The sequence below is a fragment of the Cryptotermes secundus genome, unplaced genomic scaffold (genome assembly GCF_002891405.2).
Source record: "Cryptotermes secundus unplaced genomic scaffold, Csec_1.0 scaffold848, whole genome shotgun sequence".
NCBI lineage: Eukaryota > Metazoa > Arthropoda > Insecta > Blattodea > Kalotermitidae > Cryptotermes > Cryptotermes secundus.
In genome coordinates, this window is record NW_019720721.1 from 309,763 (window position 1) to 334,320 (window position 24,558).

Below are 24,558 nucleotides of genomic sequence, written 5' to 3' on the forward strand. Positions count from 1 at the left end.
AAAAGAACTCTCCTTCCTCCCACTACTACAGATTGACTGGTGCCTGAGTTTGGTCTTTGTTGGTCCCTTTGCTAATTGAGGTCTCACACCAGACAGATTTATGGCTCCTTGCTGGTCAAGGTTCTTTAACATTCTCTACTTGTTGGAAAAAGGGTAGGTTTCGAGCTTTCGAAACCTGATTTCGAGCTTTTAAGAAAAATAACGGGAGAATATCGATGGATGACGTAAATGCGAGTACAGTTCTCTCTAAATTATAGTAAACTAACATTGACTGTCATACAAAACATTTAAACAAATGTGATACTCACTGAAAAAAAAAAATCTTTAAAAATACATTGCCGCGGTTGAGCCGCAAAGCGGTTAAACAGCGCGCGGATAATCGAGAGTCTACTGTACATTTTGCAAAATAACATTGCACAGTATTAATTGCGTACGTTAGGCAGGAACGTGACGCTACGCAGTGTCGAGCAAAGCTACGAAGAGCGGAAGTAATTCCCTGTCAACTAAGAACTGTTTGATACTCGTGCTCTTCATTGTGAGGTTTGAAGCTATTTTCCTATTGTACCCAAGAGCCTGAGTAGCGCAGTCGGTATAGCGACTGGGTACGAGCTGGACGACAAAAAGGTTGGAGTTCAAGTCCCTGTAGGGTCAAGAATTTTCTCTTTTTCATGTCATATAGACCGACTCTGGGGCCCATCCAGCTTTCTGTCCAATGGGTACCGGGGGCTCTTTCCCCAGGGTTAAAGCGGCAGGGACATGAAGCTAACTACTCACCTCCAGCTAGTGCCGAGGTAAAAAGAAGTGGATCTATACAGCCACTCCCTCATACGCTTTCATGACGTAGTGCTTAATTAGTTAAGCACAGAAACAACTTTAACTTTTTATAATATTAACGAACAGCGTTCACCTTTATATCTGTTTGTTCTGAATCGATTAAAAATAGAAGTAACACCCACACATAACAACTTTCAAGAGGGTTTGTTCTTGATACTGACAGCGTCGTTAAAAACAGCTATTCCAATGGGAATGCTAAAAACTACAAACGAGGTCTTATCTGTCTATCTGTGGCTCTGCAGCCCTTGCTGTCCTTGGCCGCTTTTTCTGTTTCTTAATCTGTACACAGTCGGTAGGTCTCCTGGTATGGGGGACTAGCTCGTCGCAGGGCCTCTACCTAAATACAGGACAACACAAACAGAATAAACGCATACACTCACCAAACATCCATGCCTTGTGTGGAATTCGAACCCACGATCCTGACTTCAGAGCTAGCGAAGACAGTATATACCTTAGACCGCTCGGCTACCGTGACCGGCACGTAAATAAATAAATCCAGGGATAAATTTACATTTACCTTACGCTAATTTTGGTGGAGCTTACTCACAAAGTACGAGCTTGGATTTGGAAAGCGGACTAGCGGTTCGAATTCTGTAGAAGCTGTTGCACTGATCTACTAGGGCACAACTGATGGACCGACCGCGACAAATTCTTGCAGTTTGCATTTGTAATTCATAAAACTCGATCCCACCACTTTTATAATTCCAGGTTCTGATGTACTGACTGTATAGTCTGTTCATAAGTTAAGCTTAGTCCAAGCTCTATGGACAACTTTTATACTTTATCGGTACAAATTCAGTTTTAACGTAGAGACGGCTGACGGCGTCAGGCGTCAAATTTGCTTTATGACTCCTTTTGGCCTGATGGGTGCCTTTTAGTTTCCTCCCTCTTGAAGTGACGCATGGTTCCTAGCTGTCAACTTGAGTTCAAGGAGGCCCTGCTTGTCGACAAGCGTGAAATATTGAAGACAAAATGAACTGTAAAGTTGTCACTGAAAGTGGCTACTTCCAAAGCGGTGTGCGATTTACTATCTCATACTCTTTGAACATGTAGCTGGATACTAATTTGAACATGTGTGTTTCTGCACCGTACGACGATAACAAATCAAAACCTGATTCAGGAAATTAAGAGGAGATTGAACTCGAGTAATGCTTGCTACCATTCAGTGCAGAACCTTTTGTCTTCTCGTCTGCTGTCCGAAAACACAAAAATTATAATATACATAACTATAATTTTGCCTGTGGTTCTGTATGGGTGTGAAACTTGGTCACTGGCATTAAGGGAGGAACGCAGACCAAGGGTGTTTGAGAACAGGGTGTTGAGGCGAATATTTGGACCGAAGAGGGCTGAAGTGACAGGAGGCTGGAGAAAACTGCATAATGGGGAGCTTCATAACTTGTACTCTTCTCCAAACATAATTATAATGATCAAGTCAAGGAGTATGAGATGGTCAGAGCATGTAGCATTCATGGGGAGAAGCGGAATGCATGATTCCGGTTTGAAAGCCAGAAGAAAATAGTCCACTAAGAAGACAAAGACGTAGGTGGGTGGACATTAATAATATGGATCTTAGAGAGATAGGATGGGATGGTATGGATTGGATTGATGTGGCTCAGGATAGGGACCAGTGGAGGGCTCTTGTGAACACGGTAATGAACCTTTGGGTTCCATAAAATGCTGGGAAATTCTTGAGTGGCTGCACAATTGGCGGCTTCTCAAGAAGGGCTCAGCTCCATAAGTAAGGTGTCTGTTGCGTAACGAAATTCATAACCAACTAAATTATTTACAGTTTCATCTTGGTTGGGTATTTCATTTCTGGTGTTGAACTCAGGGCTCTTCCAAAAATGCTGTCTTTTGGGATATGGCACCGCGTAGATCTTGTGTGAACCGACTTTTCGGAGTAACGTATCGCCTCTGTCTTCAGGGTAGAAAAATCCACAGTCACCCGCTCAGGCTGGTTCCTCGCTGTCGGATATTTCTACCCTGAAGTTGGAAGCGATACGTTCCTCCGAAACGTCGGTTCACACAAGATCTACACGGTGTCACATCCCACAAGACCGCATTCTTAGAAGGCACCGCCCTGAAAATTTCAAATCTTACATCAGATCTCTTTCGTTTACACCGACTTTTGGTTTTTATTCATACTCACTGTATTCATGTTTGTATTGTTACAGGAGATGAGGAGTCCCTGGGACAGGGTCGATTTCAGACCCATGTGTTTCAGCAGTCCGTCACACTGACTGCAAAAATGTGGCCAGATGTGAGTACATGACATTTATGGTAGATCGTAGTGTCTGAAATTGTTGTCGGCTCCTTGCCCCCAGGAGGAGGGTCGCCCGAGTTCACAAGAATTGTACAAAATGTGATTGTATCAATACACAGTTTTGGCAAGTCATTGTAGTTTAATGTAAGTGCTGACGGAAAATAGAGCTGCAGTCAGCGAAACACATCGCGAATATTTTGTGACTGTACAGAACGTTTTGTGGAGCCGAGATAGCGCAGTAGGTGTAGCGACTGGCTACTGGCTACACGATCGAGGGATTGGTGTTCGAGGCCCGGTTGGGTCAAGAATTTTCTCTTCTTGACGTCGTCCAGACCGGTTCTGGGATCCACCAAACTTCCTGTTCAATGGGTACAGGAGGTTGTTTCCCCGGGAATAAAGCGGCCGGGGGTTGAAGATGACCACTCACCTCCAACTAGTGCCGAGGTCAAGAAATCGTGGATCTATACTTCCACTCCCCCATACGTCTTCATGGCATGGTGCTTAATTAGTTAAGCACAGGGACAACTTTAACGTTTACAGAAGGTTTTATAACTTGCTTTAGGTACAGAGAAGCTGTAAAGCTATTTCGATTTCTGTTGTAGTCATGCAAGTAGATTCTAAAAGGTACTAACGACGGTCTACGAGTATAACACTCAGAATTACGGGGTTTTTGGACTTCGTCCATCGTTTGGTATTCTAAAAAAATAGAACACAACGTTTCGGAAAATGGATCTGTTTCCGTCCTCAGGAGTTGAGGGAAGACACCTACTGTGTTGGGTCCCTTAGAAAGAGCTAACCTCCGTCACATATACTTGTGGGACCATCTGAAAAGAATCGTTTATGCCCATCGACTTGACACGTGATGCGAGCTGTGGAATGTGACTGAAGCGGCATTCCTGCATTCCTTTGACCACCACAGCAGACAGTAACATCAGAGGGTTGGTCTTGAGAGAAGTTTCTTCAGTTAATGCGTTACTTTTTTTCTTTAATAGTCTGCATCAAAAAAGTGTTCGTATACTGAAAATGCCTAAAGAAAAGTGCAGCAGTAGATATTTAAAAAATTGATGGGTGTCGGGTAATAGTGATTATTCAACAGACGGTGTCGTCGTATACTGTCAAGTTTGCGGAAAGGAAGTAAAATATGAAAAGAAATGTCAACTTGAACAACACTCAAGAACGACTGCACATATTACAGCAAAGAAGGGGAAGAAGAACAGCACACCACAACAACTACTTCTTACACAGGTCAAACCCAAATCCTCTGTTAATACATTTTCAATCGATCTCTGTAAGGCTTTAGTATGCAGCAACATTCCATGGAATCAATTAAGCAGTCCAGTTCTGCAATCATTTCTGGAGAAATATTGTGTAATTAAAAAAAATCCCAGATGAATCAACTCTTAGAAAAAAGTATCTATCTTTGCTTTATGAATCTACTCTGGATTCAACCCATTGTGACATCGGAGGAAACTGTGTCTGGATATCGGTGGATGAGACAACCGCTTTATGTGGCCGATACATAACAAATTTCGTAGCTGGTAAGCTACATCCAGACGAACCCGGCAAACCTCATCTTCTTGCTTGCAAAGTACTAGAGAAAACCAATCATAGCACAATAGCAAGATTTGTAAATGATTCTCTGCGACTACTATGGCCATCTGAAATTGAGAATAATTGTTCTAAGGTGCTTATATTACTCACAGATGGAGCTTCCTATATGTTGATAGCAGCAAAGGCCTTACAAGTATTTTATCCAAATCTTATACACGTAACCTGTTTAGCGCTCGGATTACACCGTATTGCAGAAAAAATGCGCACAGTTTCCAGCTGTTAACGATTTAATTGCAAGTGGGAAAAACTGTTTTTGAAAGCACCAACTCATGTCTAGTTCTACAAAGATTTCCTACCTCAGGTTCCTCTGCCACCTGAACCCGTCCTAACTAGGTGGGGGACATGGATATCCGCAGTTTCATTTTAGCAGGAGAATTTCAATTACCTAAAAGAAGTGGTTACAAAACTTGAAGATGAGTATGCATGTGTCCATGAAGCAAAAGTGGTGTTTGGAAGTGATACTGTTTATCAAGATGTGAATTTTATCCATGCACATTTTTCTACAGTTTCAAAAGCCATTAAGAGCTAAGAATCTTGTAGTGCACTCCTTCACGACTTACTTGAACTCGGTCAGAAAGCAACTTGTTCACTGAATTCCGCTCCAGGCGAAATTGGAGAGAAGATTAAATGCAAGTTAGAAATGGTGTTGAATTCGAACCCAGGACTAAAAAAGATTCAGTCAGTTTAGTCAGTACTTGAGTGGAATTAGGGTATCTTTGCCAGATGAATGTTCCGAACCTTTGGCGCCAGTGTATACATACTGTCCAATCACGTCAGTTGATGTAGAAAGATCATTCTCAGCCTATAAACTCATTTTGACGGACAATAGACGCAGTTTGTCTCCTGAAAACACTGAAAGACTTCTAGTTGCCTATTGTGATGCTACTTTCTGCAGTGAATGATACATGCAAATAGGTGAGCCTGAATAAAGTGACTCGTTTCTTAAGTGCATATTTTCCCGCTCTTTAGCGTACATTTTAAATGTTTTTAGCACATAAATATCCGGGTCCTAGTCATTATTGATTGCTCATTGCTTTATGAGGGGTTTGTTTAATGCCAGCGCTTAAACGCTTACTACTGAATAGCGAGTAGACACTAATAAATGTTCTGAAGACCTTGGTTTAAATAATTTCTACGTGCAGTCTCCATGAAGCTTTCTTATCGAGGATTACACCGAGATATTTTACTTGATTGACGAAGGGGATATTCTGTCCGTTCAATGTTAGATGAGCCTCAGGGGGCCTAAATCTATGAGAAAAGTAGATGGCCGGAGTCTTAACTTCATTGATTTTTACGTTCCAGCTCGCTGGAAATTTCTTTGCAGTCGGTCGCATATATAGAGGTGTCATCAGCAAGGAAACCTAAACAGACACAAGGTGTTCGGAGCGTATCAGTTATATATACATATATATCATATATATACACAGTATATACACAGTACAGTGCTAAGGACAGGACGGAACCTTGTGGCATTCACCTTCAGCCAAGACTCTGAATTTTCTCTGAGAAAGAAAAGAGCTAATAAGATTGATTAGACCGATCGAAAATTTTAATTCCGACAATTTATATTGCAAGCTAAGGTGCCATGTTTTATCGAAGGCTATTTCAACGTCCAAGAATACCATAACCGTAGTAATATTATTGTTGAAATTTAAAGTTACGTGGTCCGTAAATCTCATACACTGAACTGCCATGCTGTGACAGACACGGAAACCAAACTGGATTGCATTAAGCAGGCCACTATCCTCAATGTGCCTTTGGGCTATTTCCAGAATAACTTTCTGGAATAGCTTGCTAGAGGCTAATCAGACTTAAATTTTGAGGGAATTGTGGGTCCTTACCGGGTTTCGGTAAGGTTTTGGAAAAAGGGACAGTCGAAGGCGATGATTAAACAAATGTGTCAGATGTACCAGAAGTTTTCTTTGAAGATGCCTGAGGCTTTCGTTTGGGATACCATCAAGTCCATAACCGTTCTTAGTTTCAATGAATTTGCTGATGTATGTGTTTTGCTTTTCCCAACGGGGTGCCGTCTACAGATGCGAGCAGAGCTTGGATTCTAGTCTCCACCCACCGTTCATGGTGTTCGTCACACATGTCATGAGATGCAAACTGTATTTTTAAACAATTCGCAATCGATTTGGCTTTGTCGTTAGGGTGGCATGTTATTCCTGAAGGGCCATGAACAGCAGTTGGTGCCACGGTTTCTTTATCTCTGCTTATATTTTAACAGATTCTCCAGACCAGGTATATTCTCATTAAGGTCCGAGATTGTAATTTTGCTTCTTGCTAGCATGTATGCCGAAACCATAGAGGCAGTAAAGTTGTGGGCCGCTTTATCTAATTCTTCCTCCGAGTTAATCCTGATTCTAGGCGAAATTGGTTAATTTGTCAGTCCTTGAAACCGCTCCCAATCTGTGAATTTGCAAACAGGAGACAAACGATTTCTGGTTCACGCATTATCCAGTAAGTAGGAGACGATTGCTAGATGATGTGAGTCCAGAATGTCTTCCGAAAATCGGACGTTCTTATGCACAACAATATCGAGCACGTCACCATTTCCGGCAGGAGAGAAATGAATGCGACATTGTGGTGCGGAAACTGCAGTAGTTTCGCGCCTGAAGAGTTGGAAACTACGGTATTCCAAAATGGATGTTTAAGATCTCCTGTCAGTAGCGACTTATGCCTAAAACTTCAGAGCTCAACGATGTCTGCATCATTCCCCGCATGGTCTAGTGACTTATACGTGCAGACTGCTGCAAGTAGCACTTCGCTATGCTAATCGGTATGCAAACCCCTATTGCTTCTATTGAAACAAGCGGATGCAGTTCTATATTGTTGTGGGTAATGCCTTTTCTCATTGCAACTGAAGTTCTGACTTTTCTTCCTGAGAAGCGGTCAGTCCGATAAACGCGATAATTTGGAATAATGAACCTCTCATGGGGTTTGAGTGTGTCTCTGAGAACAGAGCCACGTCTATATGTTAAGTCCTGCAACTGTTTGCTGAGCCCATGGTACTGCTTCCAATTGTCATTTGCATTAAATGCTATGGATTTGAGCGGCGTAGTAACTCGATCAGCCATTTTGTTTCATTAAGTTAAGTACCATTTTGTAATGATCATTATTTTGTCTTTTTCTGACACATTTTCACTGATCTCTGTTATGATCTGTTTCACTACAGTGGTGACTTCTAACATGTCACTGTTAGACGAACTGGGAGCCTCTACTGATAGACCTCTTTTCTGAATGTCCTGTTGTGACAGATGCTGCTGCACAGGGCGCCGCGCGGATTCCCACCTGTCCACGGTACATGTAATTTGATGGTGCTGCGTGTCTTGACGCAGTACAGCTATGTAGGACTGCTTTGGTAAGGTGAACTTAGAACGGAACGTCCTCCCAGAGGTTCCCTTGGGAGCTCGCTGTGCTTTTCTCCTTTGTAGCTTTTTCTCATGGCTGCAGCCTCAATATGACGCTGGGTGAGGTTTCTGTCTTCCCACTAGGATGCAATTGCAGCAACTCGGCATAGATTATGTATTTGTCTTTTCAGGGCAATCCCTATGAGGTTGGCCACCACCGTACACAGACATCGAGGGGGTTGCTTATATTTGGCTCAGATATGACCGAAGAAAGGCCGGTCTGAGCTCTGTATAACTGTACCTTGATGATAATATGATTACGGCTGTTGAGCTTGAATATCTCTTTGAGATCTTATTTTTCTTGTTAAAGTAACAAGGAATAGAGTGAGGGGTCCGCGTGGTTTGTCCGTTGTGTGCTAATCGATTGGCCAACATTCATCTCACGCTGATGACGTTGAAGCCTAAGTCCTCCAGGCTTTTGGAAATATCTTCCGCTGGCGTGCCTGGGAGGAAAGTGACGAATTACTGCCTTAATGGGTTTTTCGGAATTTGGGGAGAAGGTAAAATATAGTAAATTATCTTTCTCCAGGTAGGATTTCGTGGCTGAATAGTTCGTAATTTCTTTTGTATTGATATGTGTTTATTATGTAATTCGTACTCTCCTTCTACTTGGTTTATAAGTCGCTTTGGCATCGAATGAGGTTTATGGTAGAAGCCAATCCTGGTGGTGGCCTACCTGGTTTTCTGTGAGTCTCCAGTCCCGGTAGTGTAATCTCTCCGGCAGTAGTCTCCGTGTCCATATCAGCGGTTATGAGAGGTGCGAAGAAGTTGCGAGTTAACGCTGCTTTTGAAGTCACCTTGACAGCTGCGGGTTTTTTTTTTATTATTATTTCTTAACTGTCTGCGAGGTATTATTAGGGATATTGCGTCTTTCTGCTTAATGGAAGTCGCCCTGGGTCGTTGATTCCACTGAAGATGTGTTCACTGTACCACTTTGTCCTGCCTGCGCACACACCTTCAGGACGGCCTAAAGGGCGCTAACAAGCAGCTTTCTATGCAGAGCTTTGCAATAGTTTGTTCTGTTCTCCGCGCTATTCGTAATAGAGGTACACTCAGCTTTCCCCCACTGCAGCCGGTGTGCGGCCGGCAGGGATTTCAGTGTCGCTGAGTATTGCAGATGTTGTTTTTGGTATTTGTTCATGATGGTATGACATTCAGATTTCAGCGATGCTAGCTTCTTTGTTCAGTATTTCTGGAATCCCGGTAATTGGATGTCTGACATCTTGGTGTGGCTTCAAATTCATCGCGCTGTTCGTTTTTCTCACTAACTCTCACCAACTGCCACAGCTCAGCTTCTCTTATCCTCCTCTCAGTCGCTATAGTACACGCTGTCTCAGTCTGTTATAATCTTCTAGCCGTTGCTCAGTGACAAACTCTCAACTCCACAAACTTCCCACTCCACTGTCAAGACTTCTCATCTCCTGGGCCCATTCACTACTCAACCCAACTCAGCTTGATCGAGTTATGTAGCACTGAAGTGGACCCAACAGAAAACACCTTTCCCCAGTTGATGTGGGTGGCGTGGTATAACGTGTTACATTGCAGCGCCACTGTTCGCCTGTTGCCTAACTTCATCACAGATTTGACGTGTTCCTCTGTTGTGTGTGCCACCATTGTTAGGCTGATAAGTTTACTGAACCATAACCTAGTAACGGCTGTCTGCATGCCACAGTATTTATTTCTGATACCCTATCTTACCATGCAACTGATCTTAAAATTCCAGTTATTGTGGCCTGTGATCCAGATGTGCGCCTCCCTGACATCCTCCAAGTCCTGCTTTCGTGTTACCATACAGCAACGCTTTGCTGATACCTGCTTACAGAACTGTTCATCTCTTCTGGCCAGAGAAAAACTGGATATTAAAATTTTGTGATTAATACATGTTTGTCCATTTTTTGAAGTTTTATATGTACCATATACATCTTTGCATTTTTCTCCTATACTGTTTGCTGTTTTGTTATGACCTCAAAGGTTTACCTAACTGCCATCTTAGTCCTGCAATGAGTTTCGCGGTTTTCCTCAGTCTCTCCATATATATGCTGGATTAGTGCCATAAAATAGACCATGACTGCTTCCTTCACATCCTTTCCAAATTGTCATCAATAGTCATACTGCCATTCAGTGCTATAAAATTGTGCACTTGAGAAACAGCGTTGAGTAATCCCAGATCAACCAATCTTGAAATGAGATGTATTAAGAAGTAAGGCTGAAAGCAGTGAAAAATATTTCCCTCAACTTATGGGGCCTGTGTTGCACTGCAGAAACAGCAGTATGAATACAGACTTGTGTCTGATGTTGCAGGACAATGGCACAGCATCACCAGCAGCATCTTCTCCTGGTGGCTGGAAGTGGGGCAGTTGGCGTATCCCAAGCGAACATCTGCCACTGCTTGTGGGTGCAGTATGTGGTGGTGCATTGATACTTCTCACGCTGATTGCTGCAATTGTTTGGCGTTGCTGTGTTGTGCCACGCCGAGACAAGGCTTATTGTAAGCCTGTTTTTTTTCAGACCAGTCTTTTGAAACCTTTGTGGACCTTAAAAAATGTTCCATTAGATCTAATGGAAAAACAAAATAGGAATAGTGGTGGCTGTTCTGTATGTAAATATTAATTTAAATATTTACAAAAGAAAATGTTGGCCTGCTGTATTTGTTTCATTTAGAAATAATGTTAGTTTCTGTAGTGTGTTCCACTTGTGTGATTATATTATTTGCCTTTATCATCTGAAGGGAAATTACTTCTAGGATAGCTGTATGATGTTTCACAATGAAAAATCCCCACATGTTTCAGTCATAAACACCAGACACTGAAGGAGACTTTACAATTTGCATGTATGAATAAAAGATTTAAAATGTCGGACATGCAATTCTTATAAAGAGCTGAAACTGATATTGTATTAAAGTTCATTGATGTGAATTGTTGTTAAATGTGACTTTCTTCGTAATTGGTGCTGTATAATTTGTCATGTGGATATGTCCAATTTGTCCCACTGGACTGCATGACTCAATCATTTCCTTTTATATGAAGCGCAACTCTCACATCTTCAATTACAGCAGAAATTCTGATAATAATCGGTTTTGACAGGGCCAGGTAATGAGGAAATGAAGTGATTTCAGTGCTCCACTATTTGTACAAGTTGCTTAGTTCATCACAAGTTGGAGAAGGGGAAGTAGGGGATGTGATGACTTCCGCAGCTGCAAGATGAGGCAATTTGGATCAGAGGAAATTGAGCAATTATATCTTAATGAGGGATCAATTAGTTTATAGAGGGTAAAACTGAGTGGTACCGTAAACTTAGAAACATTTTGTGTTCATAGCCTGAAGTTAGGTATTGATACTACACATGGAGGGATACAAATATGTTAATAAAAGAAACTCATTTGCATCGTAGTTTCATTCCTGGAAATTATTGCACAAGACAAAATCTTACAAATCACAATGTCACCTTTTTTTTCATTGACACAGTGTTAAAAATGGGGGTTACATGCCTCAGCATATAAATTTCTGTGATAAATATATAGTGACTGTGAGTCATGTTGTGAAAATGCATTTTATATACCAGGGATATTAGAAAAGTAACTTGCAGTTAGCTGTAAACAAAACAGCAGATGAGAAAAAGAATTATTATATACAAGAAATATGTACATACTTAAGCTACTTCTCAATGTAGCCACTGCCGGAATCGAGGCACTTGTCATAATGGGCAATAAGTATATGTATAGCTGTGCCAAAGAAGTCTGCGGCGTGTGAGCTCAGCCATGCCTTGTATTGCAAAACCCTAAAAAGACTGCATAAGGCCAATCAAAACGAAAGGTATGGAATGTTGACATCTGGTGTAGTGCACCTCCATGACAATGAGCTTTCACATACAACTTGTACAACTGCTTGAACTCAAAGACTGCTGGAGTATTTCAACTGGGAGTTGTTTGACTGCCCTTCTTACAGCTCTGATCTCGGTCCAAGTGACTTCCACCTGTTTATCTATCTGAAAAACTGGTTGTGATCACAGCCCTTCAACAATAATGAGGTGATGGAAGGTGTCAAAATGTGGCCAAGCTCACAGTCAGCAGACTTCTTTGACACAGGCATAGAAAAAATTATTCCCCAATATGACAAGTGCCTCTTTCTGGTGGCGACTATATTGAAAAGTAGTTTAAGTATGTACATATTTTTTGTATATAATATTTTTTTCTCATTGCTTGTTTTATTAACAGCTCACTGGAGGTTACTTTGAGAATAGCCCTCATATTTGATCACTTAATTTTTAGCTTTGTCATTGTCATTTAAAATATGGCTTTCTTGTCACTATTAATTGAATTAGTTAGTTGTATAAGGGTACTTGGCTACGTTTGAGCCATTCAATATATTCCTTTTTCCACATTATAAAATGCATTTAAAGTTAATGAAATGAGGTAATGCACTTAGCATATTTTCAGACATGAAGCAATTTTACTTTTTTGCATTATTAATCGAATCATGTATGTCACATATTTACAGGTGCGAGACTTGGAGAGGAGATTGCAGCGAGACAAAGGGCAGGGCTGTCTGTTATGCCAAGGTGAGATATTGCTATTCTGTATTCCTTGTGCAACTGAAACAAATATAAACACATAAGTTTGAAATTTTTTAATAGCTATTAAATGTTGTGAAAGAAATAAAGGGACAGTGACATATTGGAATTTTCTGCTGCTCATTATATTCTCAAGTAGTTCATAAGGTCCATGTTGTGACCATCCTATTATGCATCTTTAAGATACATCAGGCAAATAAATTACATATCAACATTTAAGGGCACTTCCTTGCTGGACAGCAAAGGTTGTCAAACAATATTTGCCCTGTCAGCATTCATAAAGAAAAAAAAATTCCTTACTTAATTTTATGTAGCATTTTAGTTTTCTCTTCCAAACATAAAGTGTATGAATTTCAACTATAAGAATACAAATGTACATACCTTGCTTCTGCCTAGAATTGAAGCCTGGTTGTACTGCCTGTAGCTAGTCACCATATGCACTGTGCTATACCACCTCATTATGCCACTAAATACTGCACTTCTGTAGAGTGCTTATGTTTATGAGGTCAAGATTTATGATGGCAATAAGCAAGCGTGCATTTGCAGCCATTCAGCAGTGTATGCAGCCCCAAAGAGTGGACAGTGGGCCTATAGCAGTCGTTTAGTAGGTCCTGCCCACCATCTTGGCCCTGGCTCACACTGGTTCTACAACAGCAGGGTACTAAGTCCTGCTAATTTGGAACGGCTGGATCCTGGACCCCTCACACGTTCAACAAGTTGTGCTCCACCACCACGTCATGCAGGAGTAAGTCCTCTACTTCATTTGCTTCAGTTATAAATTGTATTGAGGTTTTTTTAAGTAGTACATACTTGCTGGTCAAGAAATAATTCATTGTCATTATGGAACTCAAATAAAAAGGTAAAGGTAAAGCTCTAATAATATCAGCAATAGATGATGCCCCTTTCTTAATATGAACTCAGTTACTCTTGATTTTACACATAGCATCACTGTAAAATAAAGAAAGTGTTCTCCACACACATTACTTTGTGAGACATTTTTAAAGTTCTATTTTTGACAGTGTCTCGTGATGTGTAACTTCATTTAGTCTAGTAGAAGCATTACATCTAAAAAAATAGTATCCTCTAGTCACTGCTGTGGAAACCTCAGTTCCACCGTTTTAGAAGTTTGTCATAAAATTTATAAAATTTAGCCATAAGATTTTGCAGATTAATTATGTTTCAAATAACAATAAATAATGATATCAAAATTATTATTATGATTATTATCATAATTTTTACAATATGAAGATTATAGTGATGTTTACCATGTAAGGGGGCATGCGGTAGTATAGTTGGTTAAGGCACTATGCTACAAGCTGGAAGGTTGTGGGTTCAATTCCTGATGAGGTGGATTTTTTCAGTTTACCTAATCTTTCCAGCCATAATATGGCTCTGGGGTCGACTCAGCCTCTAGCAGGAATGAGTACCAGGAATCCTCTTGGGGGTGTAAAGGACAGTCGGTGCATAAGGCTGACAACCTTACCGCCATCTGTGAGCCAATTGTCTAGAAAATGTGGGAGCCTTAACATCTCACAACTCTATGGGCCTCCACGGCCTGTTACAGGGATAGCTTTACCTTTTTTTATTTACCATATAAAGTTTCTTAAATTTTTATAACCAGACTACATGAATTATAGTTTAAGAAAAAATGTATGCTTGAGCTGATTATTTAGATCCCTTCTAATAGTATGAACATTTTCTGAAAATATATTCTTTTAAAACTGGCATCTCATATGTTGTGATATCTGAAATACATAGATCATCACACTGAAGTGTTTTGTTGAAAGAACTCATGCCATGATTTTCACTTTTCTTTGTAGCCCCTTACAGCCAGTCTTCATATTTGTTGCTGTATAAAAATCCAAAGCTATCCCTGTAACAGGCTGTGGAAGCCCATGAAGTTGTGAGAAATTGGGGCTTCCTCAGTTTCCAGACAATCAGCCCACAGATGACGGTGAGGTCATCAGCCTTATGCATTGGCTGTCCTTTATCCCACAGGAAGATTCCTGGTACTCATTTCTGTTAGAGTCTGAGTCAACCCTGGGGCCATAGTGCAGCTGGAAGGATTTGGTCAGTTGAAAAATCCAGTTACCTCATTGGGAATTGAACCTGTGACCTTCCAGCTTGTGATTCGCCATGTGTCTCAATAATTTAGCTGTTTAATGTATATATATTATTGCTCCAGTTCCATTCTACTTCTAGGCTTTTTTTATTTAGTTCTATGGTTTACTATATGAGTAAGAGTAAGGTTTGCCAGACTGGTACAAACCCATTGATTGTGTCAAGATTTACGTACTGTTTTCCTTACATTGTATTGTAGCCACCAAATACATCAGATAAAAGGCGAAGACCAGTCAGTCAGCCAATCAGGTTTGGGCCTTGTGACCTAGCAACAAATGCAGAAGGAAGGCAGCAGAACCATCTGCCAGAGATTTCAGAATTTACTGCTCAGAGTACACAGTATGCTTCAAGCAGCAGTGAGTATTCACAGACTAACACTGTTTAATTTCCCCACCTCCAGCAACATTTCTCAGATTTATTTTGCATGACTTTGGTACATACTGAAGAGTTGAATCGTCTGGGATATAATGCCTTGACATTTCAGAGGAATGTATCATCTCCATCTTCAGGGTTGAAGAGTAAGTAGGCTGTCTGCTTAATGCTGCTGTCTTGCTTGGCATATTCTTCAACCCTGAAGATGGAGGCAGTATGTTCCTCCGAAAAAGCTGTTGACGTTCGCGGGACTACACAGAGTTATACCCCAGGAGACAGAGGTCTTCATAACCACTACTGTGAGACCCTGAAATCCTATGTGATACAAACTGGTTTATGTTACATTTCTGCTAAACTCTGAAAAAATGAAGTAGTTGCTTGCTGATTATGCTGACCACAGAGAATGTATTTTGCCACTGATTTTAGTGATTGGTTATTCAACAGTATCCTTTCAATTGCAGAGGTTTTGAAGGTAATCGTGAATTACACATAAGGATCTGAGTGGAATCACAAAAAGCCTCATTCAGGGAAGCAAGCTAATAATGTAACAGGCTTCTAAAGTCTACCATGCTTGTGTGCACACTGAACATAGTAATGCCCCTCTCTGGGTGAATGGCTTCTGATGAAGTGTGGCAATCAGAGTCTTTACTGAATTGTATTTACAACATATAAATTTTGTTCAGAATCTGGCTCATAAAATTTTGCATGCAAGGAGGCCTGAGTATATTGATCAGTAATTCAGTATATATGATGAAGACTGAAAATTGTTTCTGGCCACTGTTACAGGTGCTAATGAGATTAATATTTTATATTATGTGTAAAGGTACATATTCTTCATATAGCATACTGTTTTGTGATAATGAACTATCTCCATCAAGCAGAATCCTTCTTGAGAAGCTAATAGCTGCTTAGCTTGTTATGAATTTTCCCGGCTTGCATGAAAATCACAGGTTCAATACCATGTTAAAAAGAGCCCATCACCAGTCCCCCATCCTGAACCACATGAGTTCAGCCCACATTCTCCCCCTATTTTTTAAAGATTTGTTTAATATTATCTTCCTGTCTACACACAGGTCTCCCAAGTTTTGGAACATGAATTATGTATTCACTTCTCATTTTTCTCATATGTGTTATATGCCCTGCCCATCTCATTCTCCTTGAGATCTTCCCAATAATATTTTGTGAGGAGGGTATATTATGAAGCTTCTCTTTATCAGTTTCCTCCAGCCTTCTGTTACTTCTTACCTTTTAGATCCAGGTCAGCATCCTATTCTCAGACACCTTCAGTCTGTTCTTCTCTTAATGTAGTAGACCAAGGTTCACATCCTTACAAAACAGATGGTAACATGTATTTTAATCTCTGTGTTTTTAAAAGCAGACAGGAAGACAAAAAAATCTAATCTAAATGGTAGCAAGTATTCCCAGATATAATGTTCTCTTAATTTTTTATTTGATATTGTTATTCACAAATATCTGACTTCATCATTTTATAATAATGATGAACATTAAAGTGAAACACATGAATTTACATTATGGCACATCTTGCCAAACTAATATCTTGATAAAGAAAGCAGTCTTCTGGGATGTGACACCGTGTAGATGTGGTGTTAACCGACGTTTCGGACCAACGTAGAGCCTCCATCTTCAAGGTAGAAGGAAAATAAGAAAATCCGCTAGCAAAGAGACAGTGAGAACAGGTGCAAGCAGACTAATGTTGGAAATAAACTCAGCTATATGAAAGCAGGGAAGGAAGGGAGAGGGACAAGTCTACATAGGAAATCAGTGGAGAGGGAGAGGGGAAGGGTCTGGGACAGGAGCAAGGTTAATGCAGGTATAGGATATTGTGTCAAGGGAGAAAGGCAAGGTTAATGGGAGGGCATTAACCCTTAAGCTTGGGGGAGGGGGTTGCTATGTGAGTCAGTCTTGGACTGTGTGGCCTTGTGGATCTGGCGTCATGTCCCAGGGGGGTGTTCAGAGTCAAATTCACATTGTGACTGGTGGTCAGTCAGTCAGTCAGTCTTGGTGTTGAGCCCCATGTGGGCTTATGACCAGATATTTATTACTGTTTGACAGTTAGAGTCTTGTTATTGTGGGGCACCCTCTCTGATGAGAGGACAGATCTGTCTTTTGTCAGAGTCATTATCTGCAATAGTAAGTCCCTTGTCATAATGTAAAAGATGTTTATAATTTACATGTTAAATATATTAGAAATGTATATACAATATATACAGGGCCTCTGTCAGTCCAGGCCCAGTACAGCAGATTTTACCCTGCTTCTGTTAGTTTCCTGTACAATGGACTGAACAGAAATTCATTATATAGGTGACACATGGGCAACACAGAAAACAAGTCACATGATAGCCAGTACTGTTGCAGTGAAACATTGTGCCTGTGCAGAAGTCTGTTTACCGAACCGTTGCTTAGAAGTGGGTTGAATAACCTCATTGTTCCATTGTTGTGAGTGTGTATCGCGTGTGTTTATTGGTCTGTTACCTAGCAACGCTCTGGCCATTCGCATTGTAATAGTACCATAACTTTAAAGGTAATGCTATCTCTGTAGCAGGCCATGGAGTTGTGAGATGTCGAGGCTCCCACATTTTCTAGACGATCGGACCACATGTGGTGATTTTATCAGCCTTATGAACCAGCTGCCCTTTACCGCCAGAAAGAATCTTGGTACTCATTTCTGTTAGAGGTTGAATTGACTGCAGGGCCATAGTGTGGCTGTAAGGATTAGGTCAATTGAAAAATCCAATGATATTATCGGGTATCGAACCCATGACAATATAATTTCTCTTGGGAATGGGGTTGGTACATATTACTGTTCCATGAAGGACTCTAATTTTCAAAGTACCAGTTTATGTTATGGCCTGTCAGACATTTAGAAAATACTCTTAATGTAGTTGTTATTTTGTATGAATATGTTGATTTATTTCTAAGAATTTTATTTAAATATAGCATTCTGCTTTAGTTTTTAATTTCACGTTTCCTTTTGGTTTTTCACTTTAAGCTAACATGACACAGTTTCATATTTGTTCACAGTTCTGGATGAGGTTGGTTCACGAGGGGGTGAGGCACCCCCCGGCCCAGCTGTGCTGAAGACTAGGAGCCTGCCTGCCTGGGTCAGATCAAAATCACGCCCCCTGTCGACTGAGGATGATCTTTCAGAGCTCTATGCCAAGGTGATCACTGTTGTAGGGCATACCTTTATAAGAGATATCTTGAGCTGTTACACTTCTTAATACTTAATGAACAACAAGGCCCATGAACTGTAACAAGTTTAGTAGGAGAATATAAAAGTTTGCCTTTTCATGTTTTGACCACCACTTGCCATCATCACGAGGGGCAGCCAGCACTAGAAAGAAATATAAAATGTTAATCCAATCAAATGAAGTTATGTCTGTTATAAGTAATCAGTTAATATCAGGGGCTAAACAGCAGTCTTATTTTTCTGCTATTGGTTATGTAGAATATCTTATAGATTGTTGTACTGTTGGCCATATGTCTGTGTGTGTGTGTGTGTGTGTGTGTGTGTGTGTACTGTTATTGTGTGAAATCAAATGAAGTACAGTTGTAGGGTGTGGGGTGTGCCGTGGTGGTAGTCATGAGTGTCCAGATATTGGTGACAGAGTCTAATTGTCTCATCTGCCCGCAGATGGAGAATTGCTGTGAAAACAGCAAGAAAATGTTGAGTGAACTTGAGCCCTTGTTGTCCAGACTTTGCAAGCCAGATTTCCTGGCAGAGGAGAAGTATCCAGATCTGATGAATATTTTATTTTGGCCCCTCCCACTTTGTCACAATAGGCTTTCAGCTAAAATATGGTAAAATATTAGTATTGAAATCAAAGTATGAAGTCTGCATTACATAATGCAGCAATCACAGAATGAGCTTTAAGCACAATAGAAATTGTACTTTTGTTTTTGTAGTTTGTAATTATAAATATATCCGAGATATAGAGTAGTTGCATTTAAATTCTCCATGACCTAAGAATTAGCTTATCTTGTGAGTCATTCATCTGTGTCAGACTCATTGCAGACACTTCCAAAATTGTTTATTTCATCAGCAGGCATGACATGAAGCACTGTGAGCCATGAGCCCCACACACAACAGATAACAGCTGTCAGATCTGACAGTTTATTGTGTCACAAAGGCATATAAGGAGCACAGTGCTGAAATGGCATAACATGCCATCACAGGGCTGATATCTTTATAAAGAGTACTGCAGCGGGCCACTTCGGGATGATATAGGTTATTGCATTAATACAGAAAGAATTGCTGGTAGTTCTCGTAAGTGTTGCTGTGAACTTATTCAGTTCTTTAGCATGACTGAAAACTCTAGTTCATTTCTAGTTAGGAAATATGTCTGAGGGAATGGTTTTCATATAGGTGAAAAAAATGACAACTATAAATGTATATGAGACTGCACTGAAGGGTAATTCTCACACAGAAATATCAGACATAGCAGAAAAAGTGGCAGTGGCAAGAAGTAGCATGTTCAAAATTTTAAAGGAATATGAAACCCCAAGTTGGCTTCAGTCAATCAATAAAACACAAAGAGTAAAATATAATATATGACAATGATCAGTTTATCAAAGCTGCAGTTAAAAAAAAAGTACATGGTTTGTACTTCAGCATTGAAATGTTATATGACCATCTAATGATTGCCCCTGGTCAAGGATACACTGTTCTGTTGACGTCTGCATGGTGATGACTTTGGTGGGAATTGTGACGGAAAAGAAGAGTGGTATAATCAGACTGTAGCTCTTTTACTGATCATAGCACTTGTGACAGAATAGTTCACCTTTTGGCCATGGGCAATTATCTACTGCTTGACTTGTACCTACAGTCAACAATTTTCGACTGCTGTGAACAATGACCTGGAAAGCCCTAATTTCAAGAAGACAACTACAGGTACTCCTCATTTTATGTGACTGTGTATAAAAGAAAAGTTGCAGGGCGTGAAATCACATAAACTGAACATAATTTTTCATAAGAATCAACAGAAATGTCTAAGATCTCCACAAAGTATTAGAATATGTTTGCCATGCCTTAAACTCACTGCTTTTGCAGTACAGTACATCCTCTTTCTTAATTTAATAATTTTTTTGTATTATTTCAGTGTTTATAATTATTAGGTGCACGCGATAGTGTAATTGGTTGAGGCACTATGCTACAAGCTGGAAGGTCACAGGATCGAATCCTGATGAGGTTATCAGATTTTTCAGTTGACCTAATCCTTCCAGCCACACTATGGCCCTGGGGTCTACTCAGCCTGTAAGAGAAATGAGTACCAGGAACCTTGCTGAGGGGTAAAAGGGTGGCTGGCGTGTAAGGCCAACAACCTTACTGCCATCTGTGAGCTGATTGTCTAGAAAATGTGGGAGCCTCGGCCTCTCACACGCCTATGGGCCTTCACAGCCTGTTACAGGGACACCTTTGCCTTTTTACCTTCATAATTATTAACTTTCAAAGAACAGTGGTAGGTTGGTAAGAAATGATATGATGATGAAAAATTGTGTCATTGCATCAGGATCATTTGCCCAGTTGTCCCAGCACCCACACAAAGACATATATTCAGCAGCCTCCATAGTCTAGAGGTAACGTTCCCACCTCATGACTCGTAGTACGCGGGTTCAAATACCCGGCGGAGGTCGTCGAATTTTTAAGGGTGGAAAAATTCAGGGAACAAGTCCTCCAGGAGGGACTTTAAGCCGTGGGTCCCATGTCATAGCTTTACAGCATGTAAAAGAACCTCATATCTCCAAAGGAGATCACTGAGCCAAATTAACGGACGTTTCTCGCCCAACAGCAGTCTCTAATACCTCTGGTAGATGGGGGAAGCATTATAGATACCTCTCAGCTAGTAGAGCTGGTCTCGCTGGCTGGGCGGGACTGATGGTAAGCACCAGTACCAGTAGGATATAGAGACTGGTAGAAATCATAGAGGGAAAGCACAATGGACCAATACAGGTCTCAGTGCATGGGGAAACCCACCCTCTCCAATAACTAACTAACTAACTAAGACATATATTCTCTTTCTCAGACACTAAGAAATTTGTGAGAAATTAACATGGGTCCCTCTTGGAGGCCTCATTGAACATGGAGGGTTTTCCTCCATAATGTTGCCTACACATCATATGACACACCCACGTTCATATAAGAGATGCAGAACATGTGGTGCCAGAGAGGTTAATAATAAATGTAGACCAATGGGAAAGAATATGTTTATGAGATATCATAATAAATAAGTGAGGGAGAAGGGGCTACTGGGTCAGGAGTAACAGGAAGGTGCAATACAGAGGCAGGATTAACAGCACTCAAAGGGCAAGGGGCAGCCAATTTTGTATGAATGGAAGTGAAGAATCAAAAAGGGAGAGCGATAAATACATGAAAGATGAATTTAAGAAGCCTTTGTAAGATATAGGTAGACAGCTGGAGGGGTAGGAGTGGGTAGTAAAATCTGGGGTGGATATACCAGCAACACACAAATGGAAACAGATTCAGAGAGAAGGGCCAAAGGTTTTTGTAATGAAAGGGTCTGGTGATGGTGACTACTGCTGACTGTGTCACTGTGATTGAGTTACATACCGTGATTATATACCAATTGATGAAATACCTGTATTCATGTTCCTATTTCCAGGTGAATTTTAGCAAGAAACGCAAGAACCGTATGAGAAATGATGAAGCTGCCATAATTGCACTCAGCAAGTCTCGAAGCCAGTACCTCCATAAAGACACTGATTCTCTGGTAGACAATGAAGCAGTGATAGTTTATGATGAAAGAACTGCTCTATGAAAGCAAGTGATACCATGGAAACAAGCCATCATCCTGCTACAACAGACAATAAAGGAATTTGGCCAGTTGTCTAATGGAGCAACAAGTGTCTTTTTTACAGGCTCCCCACCCATAAATTAGCATCAGTTGCTATAATCACCAGTAGTGAGCAAAATGATAAACATTGACTCCAAACACACAACTGATAGCTTGACAATACAATGAAATGACAAACTAGCTCCATAACCAAATCAAATTAGCATGTTCTAAGGTTTGGTGGGCCTTCTATGAATACATAGAATGGATCATTGAATTCATGCCTTGCCATAACTTAGAGAAATATCGCACAATGTTACACCATTTCAAAGAAAAGATTTTGAATACGGTCTGTAGTCATTTGATGTAAATCTTTCTATAAAAATGGCTTTCATACATATCTTCAACAAAATTATTACATCAGTGTCCGACTTTAAATGTTCTACAACATCATTCTGAAATACTGTACAACAAGATCTACACTTTCACATGTAATTAATATACTGAACATTATGGATATATGATGATGCCATATCTTTATAGTGACATTTCTAGACTCCAAGCAATACTGATCTTGTTTACAAATTGTAATACCTCAGTTATAACCAAATATAATAGAACTGAACAAAAATTTGCACATTATCCATTAAGATTTTGAATGATGCTCATATTTAATTTTAATTCCAGATATGAAAAGAAAGTCACAAATGTTATTAAAGTGATGTATACATTTTAGAAAAAATTTTGATTTTCGGTTGTGTGGTTAGGTGATAGAAACTTGGTCCATAAAATATATAATTTTTCTCCAAGTACAATAAAGTGTGACATAACAGTACCAAAGTGCATCTTACATGTAGAAGAAAGTGAAACTTATCCAGATGCAGTGTAAGGATGAAAGCTTCAGATTACAGTGTTGGAGTTTTCTTCCTGTATTCTAGTCATAGGTCTTAAAATGAAGTGTGCCTAGCACCAAACGTTAATATGTGTAATGAAGTACTGTGACATAGTTTTTTAGTTCTGTTATCTTTTATAATATACTTTATAGCAGAAACATAATCAAAGTGTTGATAATACATTGTTCATAGAAATTGGGCCTACAGAAAATTTTTTATGTCAGTAGTTCAGATGTTTGTATATGAGAATGATAATAATACTTCTCTCCATAATATGATAATGTAAACAAATAAATACTTAATATATAAACTTTATATTATTGTTGTAGGATTGGTTATTCTGCACTAAGATGATCACACTGATTTCACAACAATTGAGGACATTTTATTTCAGTGACATAACAAGAACTTCAGAGCCTTCTACTGGTACTCATCTGTTTAGAGAGCCCAGCTGATACACAATTTCCATTGCATGGACTCAATACTACATGCCATGATTTTAGATGTGACCTCTCAGTTGCATGAGGAGAAGTATGGGAAAAGTTAGCAAGGTGGTTGCAGCTGCATTATGGGAAGGAGGATGATACACTACAACTGAGGCCCTTATATAGCTCTTCTACATGCTACAATACTTATTTCCCTTTATGGACCTGACCAAATTCACTGAACATTCTGATGAGAATGGCCAGGCCTGAAGCATGAACAGTACTTGATAATTGCCAGACATATCCTAAGATGTTCTAATGTTACTAAGTCCAAAATATTTCTTCATACTAATTATGTCCATGTTTATCATTATCTTGACATAAGTTTATCTTCAGTTGTTCTTTAGTCCCCTTACTACAGCTGCAACACATCTCTGTTTTGAGTGACATCTACTACATTTATGTCATTATATAAAAGTTATTGTAATTCACTTATAGGGCAGCCTATGAATATCCCTGTATGCAGAAATTCTGTGATAATTCTGAGGAATTTACTTCCAAGTCTCTGAATTAATTTCATACAAGCAAGGAGAAAGGTATCCATGGACCCATAAAACAAAACGCTGGGTACAGTTCAAACTAACAGAGTATCTAAATCTTTTTACTTTCTCACGTGCATAGTATTGTGGGAACATCCCACATTATCACGCATTTCTGTAACGCTCGCTCTTCACATCACTTTTCACCGTCACGCGCGCTAACCAATCAGATTGCGAGGGCGAGGACGAGGGTCATGTTACAACTGATGGTCGGTCAGTCTGTCTGTCTTGGTGTCGAGCCCCAGCTGGGGCTCATGACCAGATATTTCTTTTCAATGAAAGTTACCGTCCTGTCTATGTGTAGCGCCCTCTCTGATGAGAGGTCGGGTCTGTCATCTGTCAGTCAGTCTGTATTAAGTCTATTGTCTGTATTTACATACATTTACAAATACACACTTAATCCTTACTTCTATGTACAATATATACACAGCCTCTGTCAGTCCAGGCTAGGTACAGCGGATTATGCCCTTTCATATATATACATATATATCCTAGTAGTATTTGCTACCACGGCAGTCTAGTCACTTGAACGGTCGTATGCCTGACCGCCGCCAAGTTTAAGCCTCTTATACTTTCTGTGTCGGGCTTCGCCTTGTCCGATGTTGCGAACATTCTCATTATCATGATTTTGTATGACTTCTGCTTG

At 40.2% G+C, this 24,558-nt stretch overlaps 1 protein-coding gene and 1 long non-coding RNA gene across 6 annotated transcripts in view; one reads left to right on the forward strand and one right to left on the reverse strand.

Moving 5' to 3' along the window:
• The window catches only part of LOC111872275, an 81,030-nt gene extending 57,827 nt beyond the window's left edge, over positions 1 to 23,203 (forward strand). For 3 of the 4 annotated variants that reach the window (XM_023866011.2, XM_023866003.2, XM_023865990.2), the window contains exons 2-8: positions 3,009 to 3,094; positions 10,423 to 10,609; positions 12,618 to 12,678; positions 13,237 to 13,435; positions 15,011 to 15,167; positions 18,208 to 18,365; positions 21,825 to 23,203. In XM_023866011.2, the coding sequence (XP_023721779.1) occupies positions 3,083 to 3,094; positions 10,423 to 10,609; positions 12,618 to 12,678; positions 13,237 to 13,435; positions 15,011 to 15,167; positions 18,208 to 18,365; positions 21,825 to 21,980 (930 nt within the window). In that variant the 5' untranslated portion in view covers positions 3,009 to 3,082 and the 3' untranslated portion in view covers positions 21,981 to 23,203. The remainder of the gene's footprint in view (positions 1 to 3,008; positions 3,095 to 10,422; positions 10,610 to 12,617; positions 12,679 to 13,236; positions 13,436 to 15,010; positions 15,168 to 18,207; positions 18,366 to 21,824) is intronic. The other variant, XM_023865994.2, reaches the window with a different exon arrangement.
• Positions 12,626 to 24,558, reverse strand: part of LOC111872304 — a 19,666-nt gene continuing 7,733 nt past the window's right edge. Inside the window, exons 1-3 of one of the 2 annotated variants that reach the window (XR_002844202.1) lie at positions 21,801 to 21,882; positions 16,429 to 16,509; positions 12,626 to 12,711 (exon numbers count right to left, since the gene is read on the reverse strand). This is a non-coding gene — a long non-coding RNA (uncharacterized LOC111872304). Of the gene's footprint in view, positions 12,712 to 16,428; positions 16,510 to 21,800; positions 21,883 to 24,558 lie in introns of those variants that run through there. The other variant, XR_002844201.1, reaches the window with a different exon arrangement.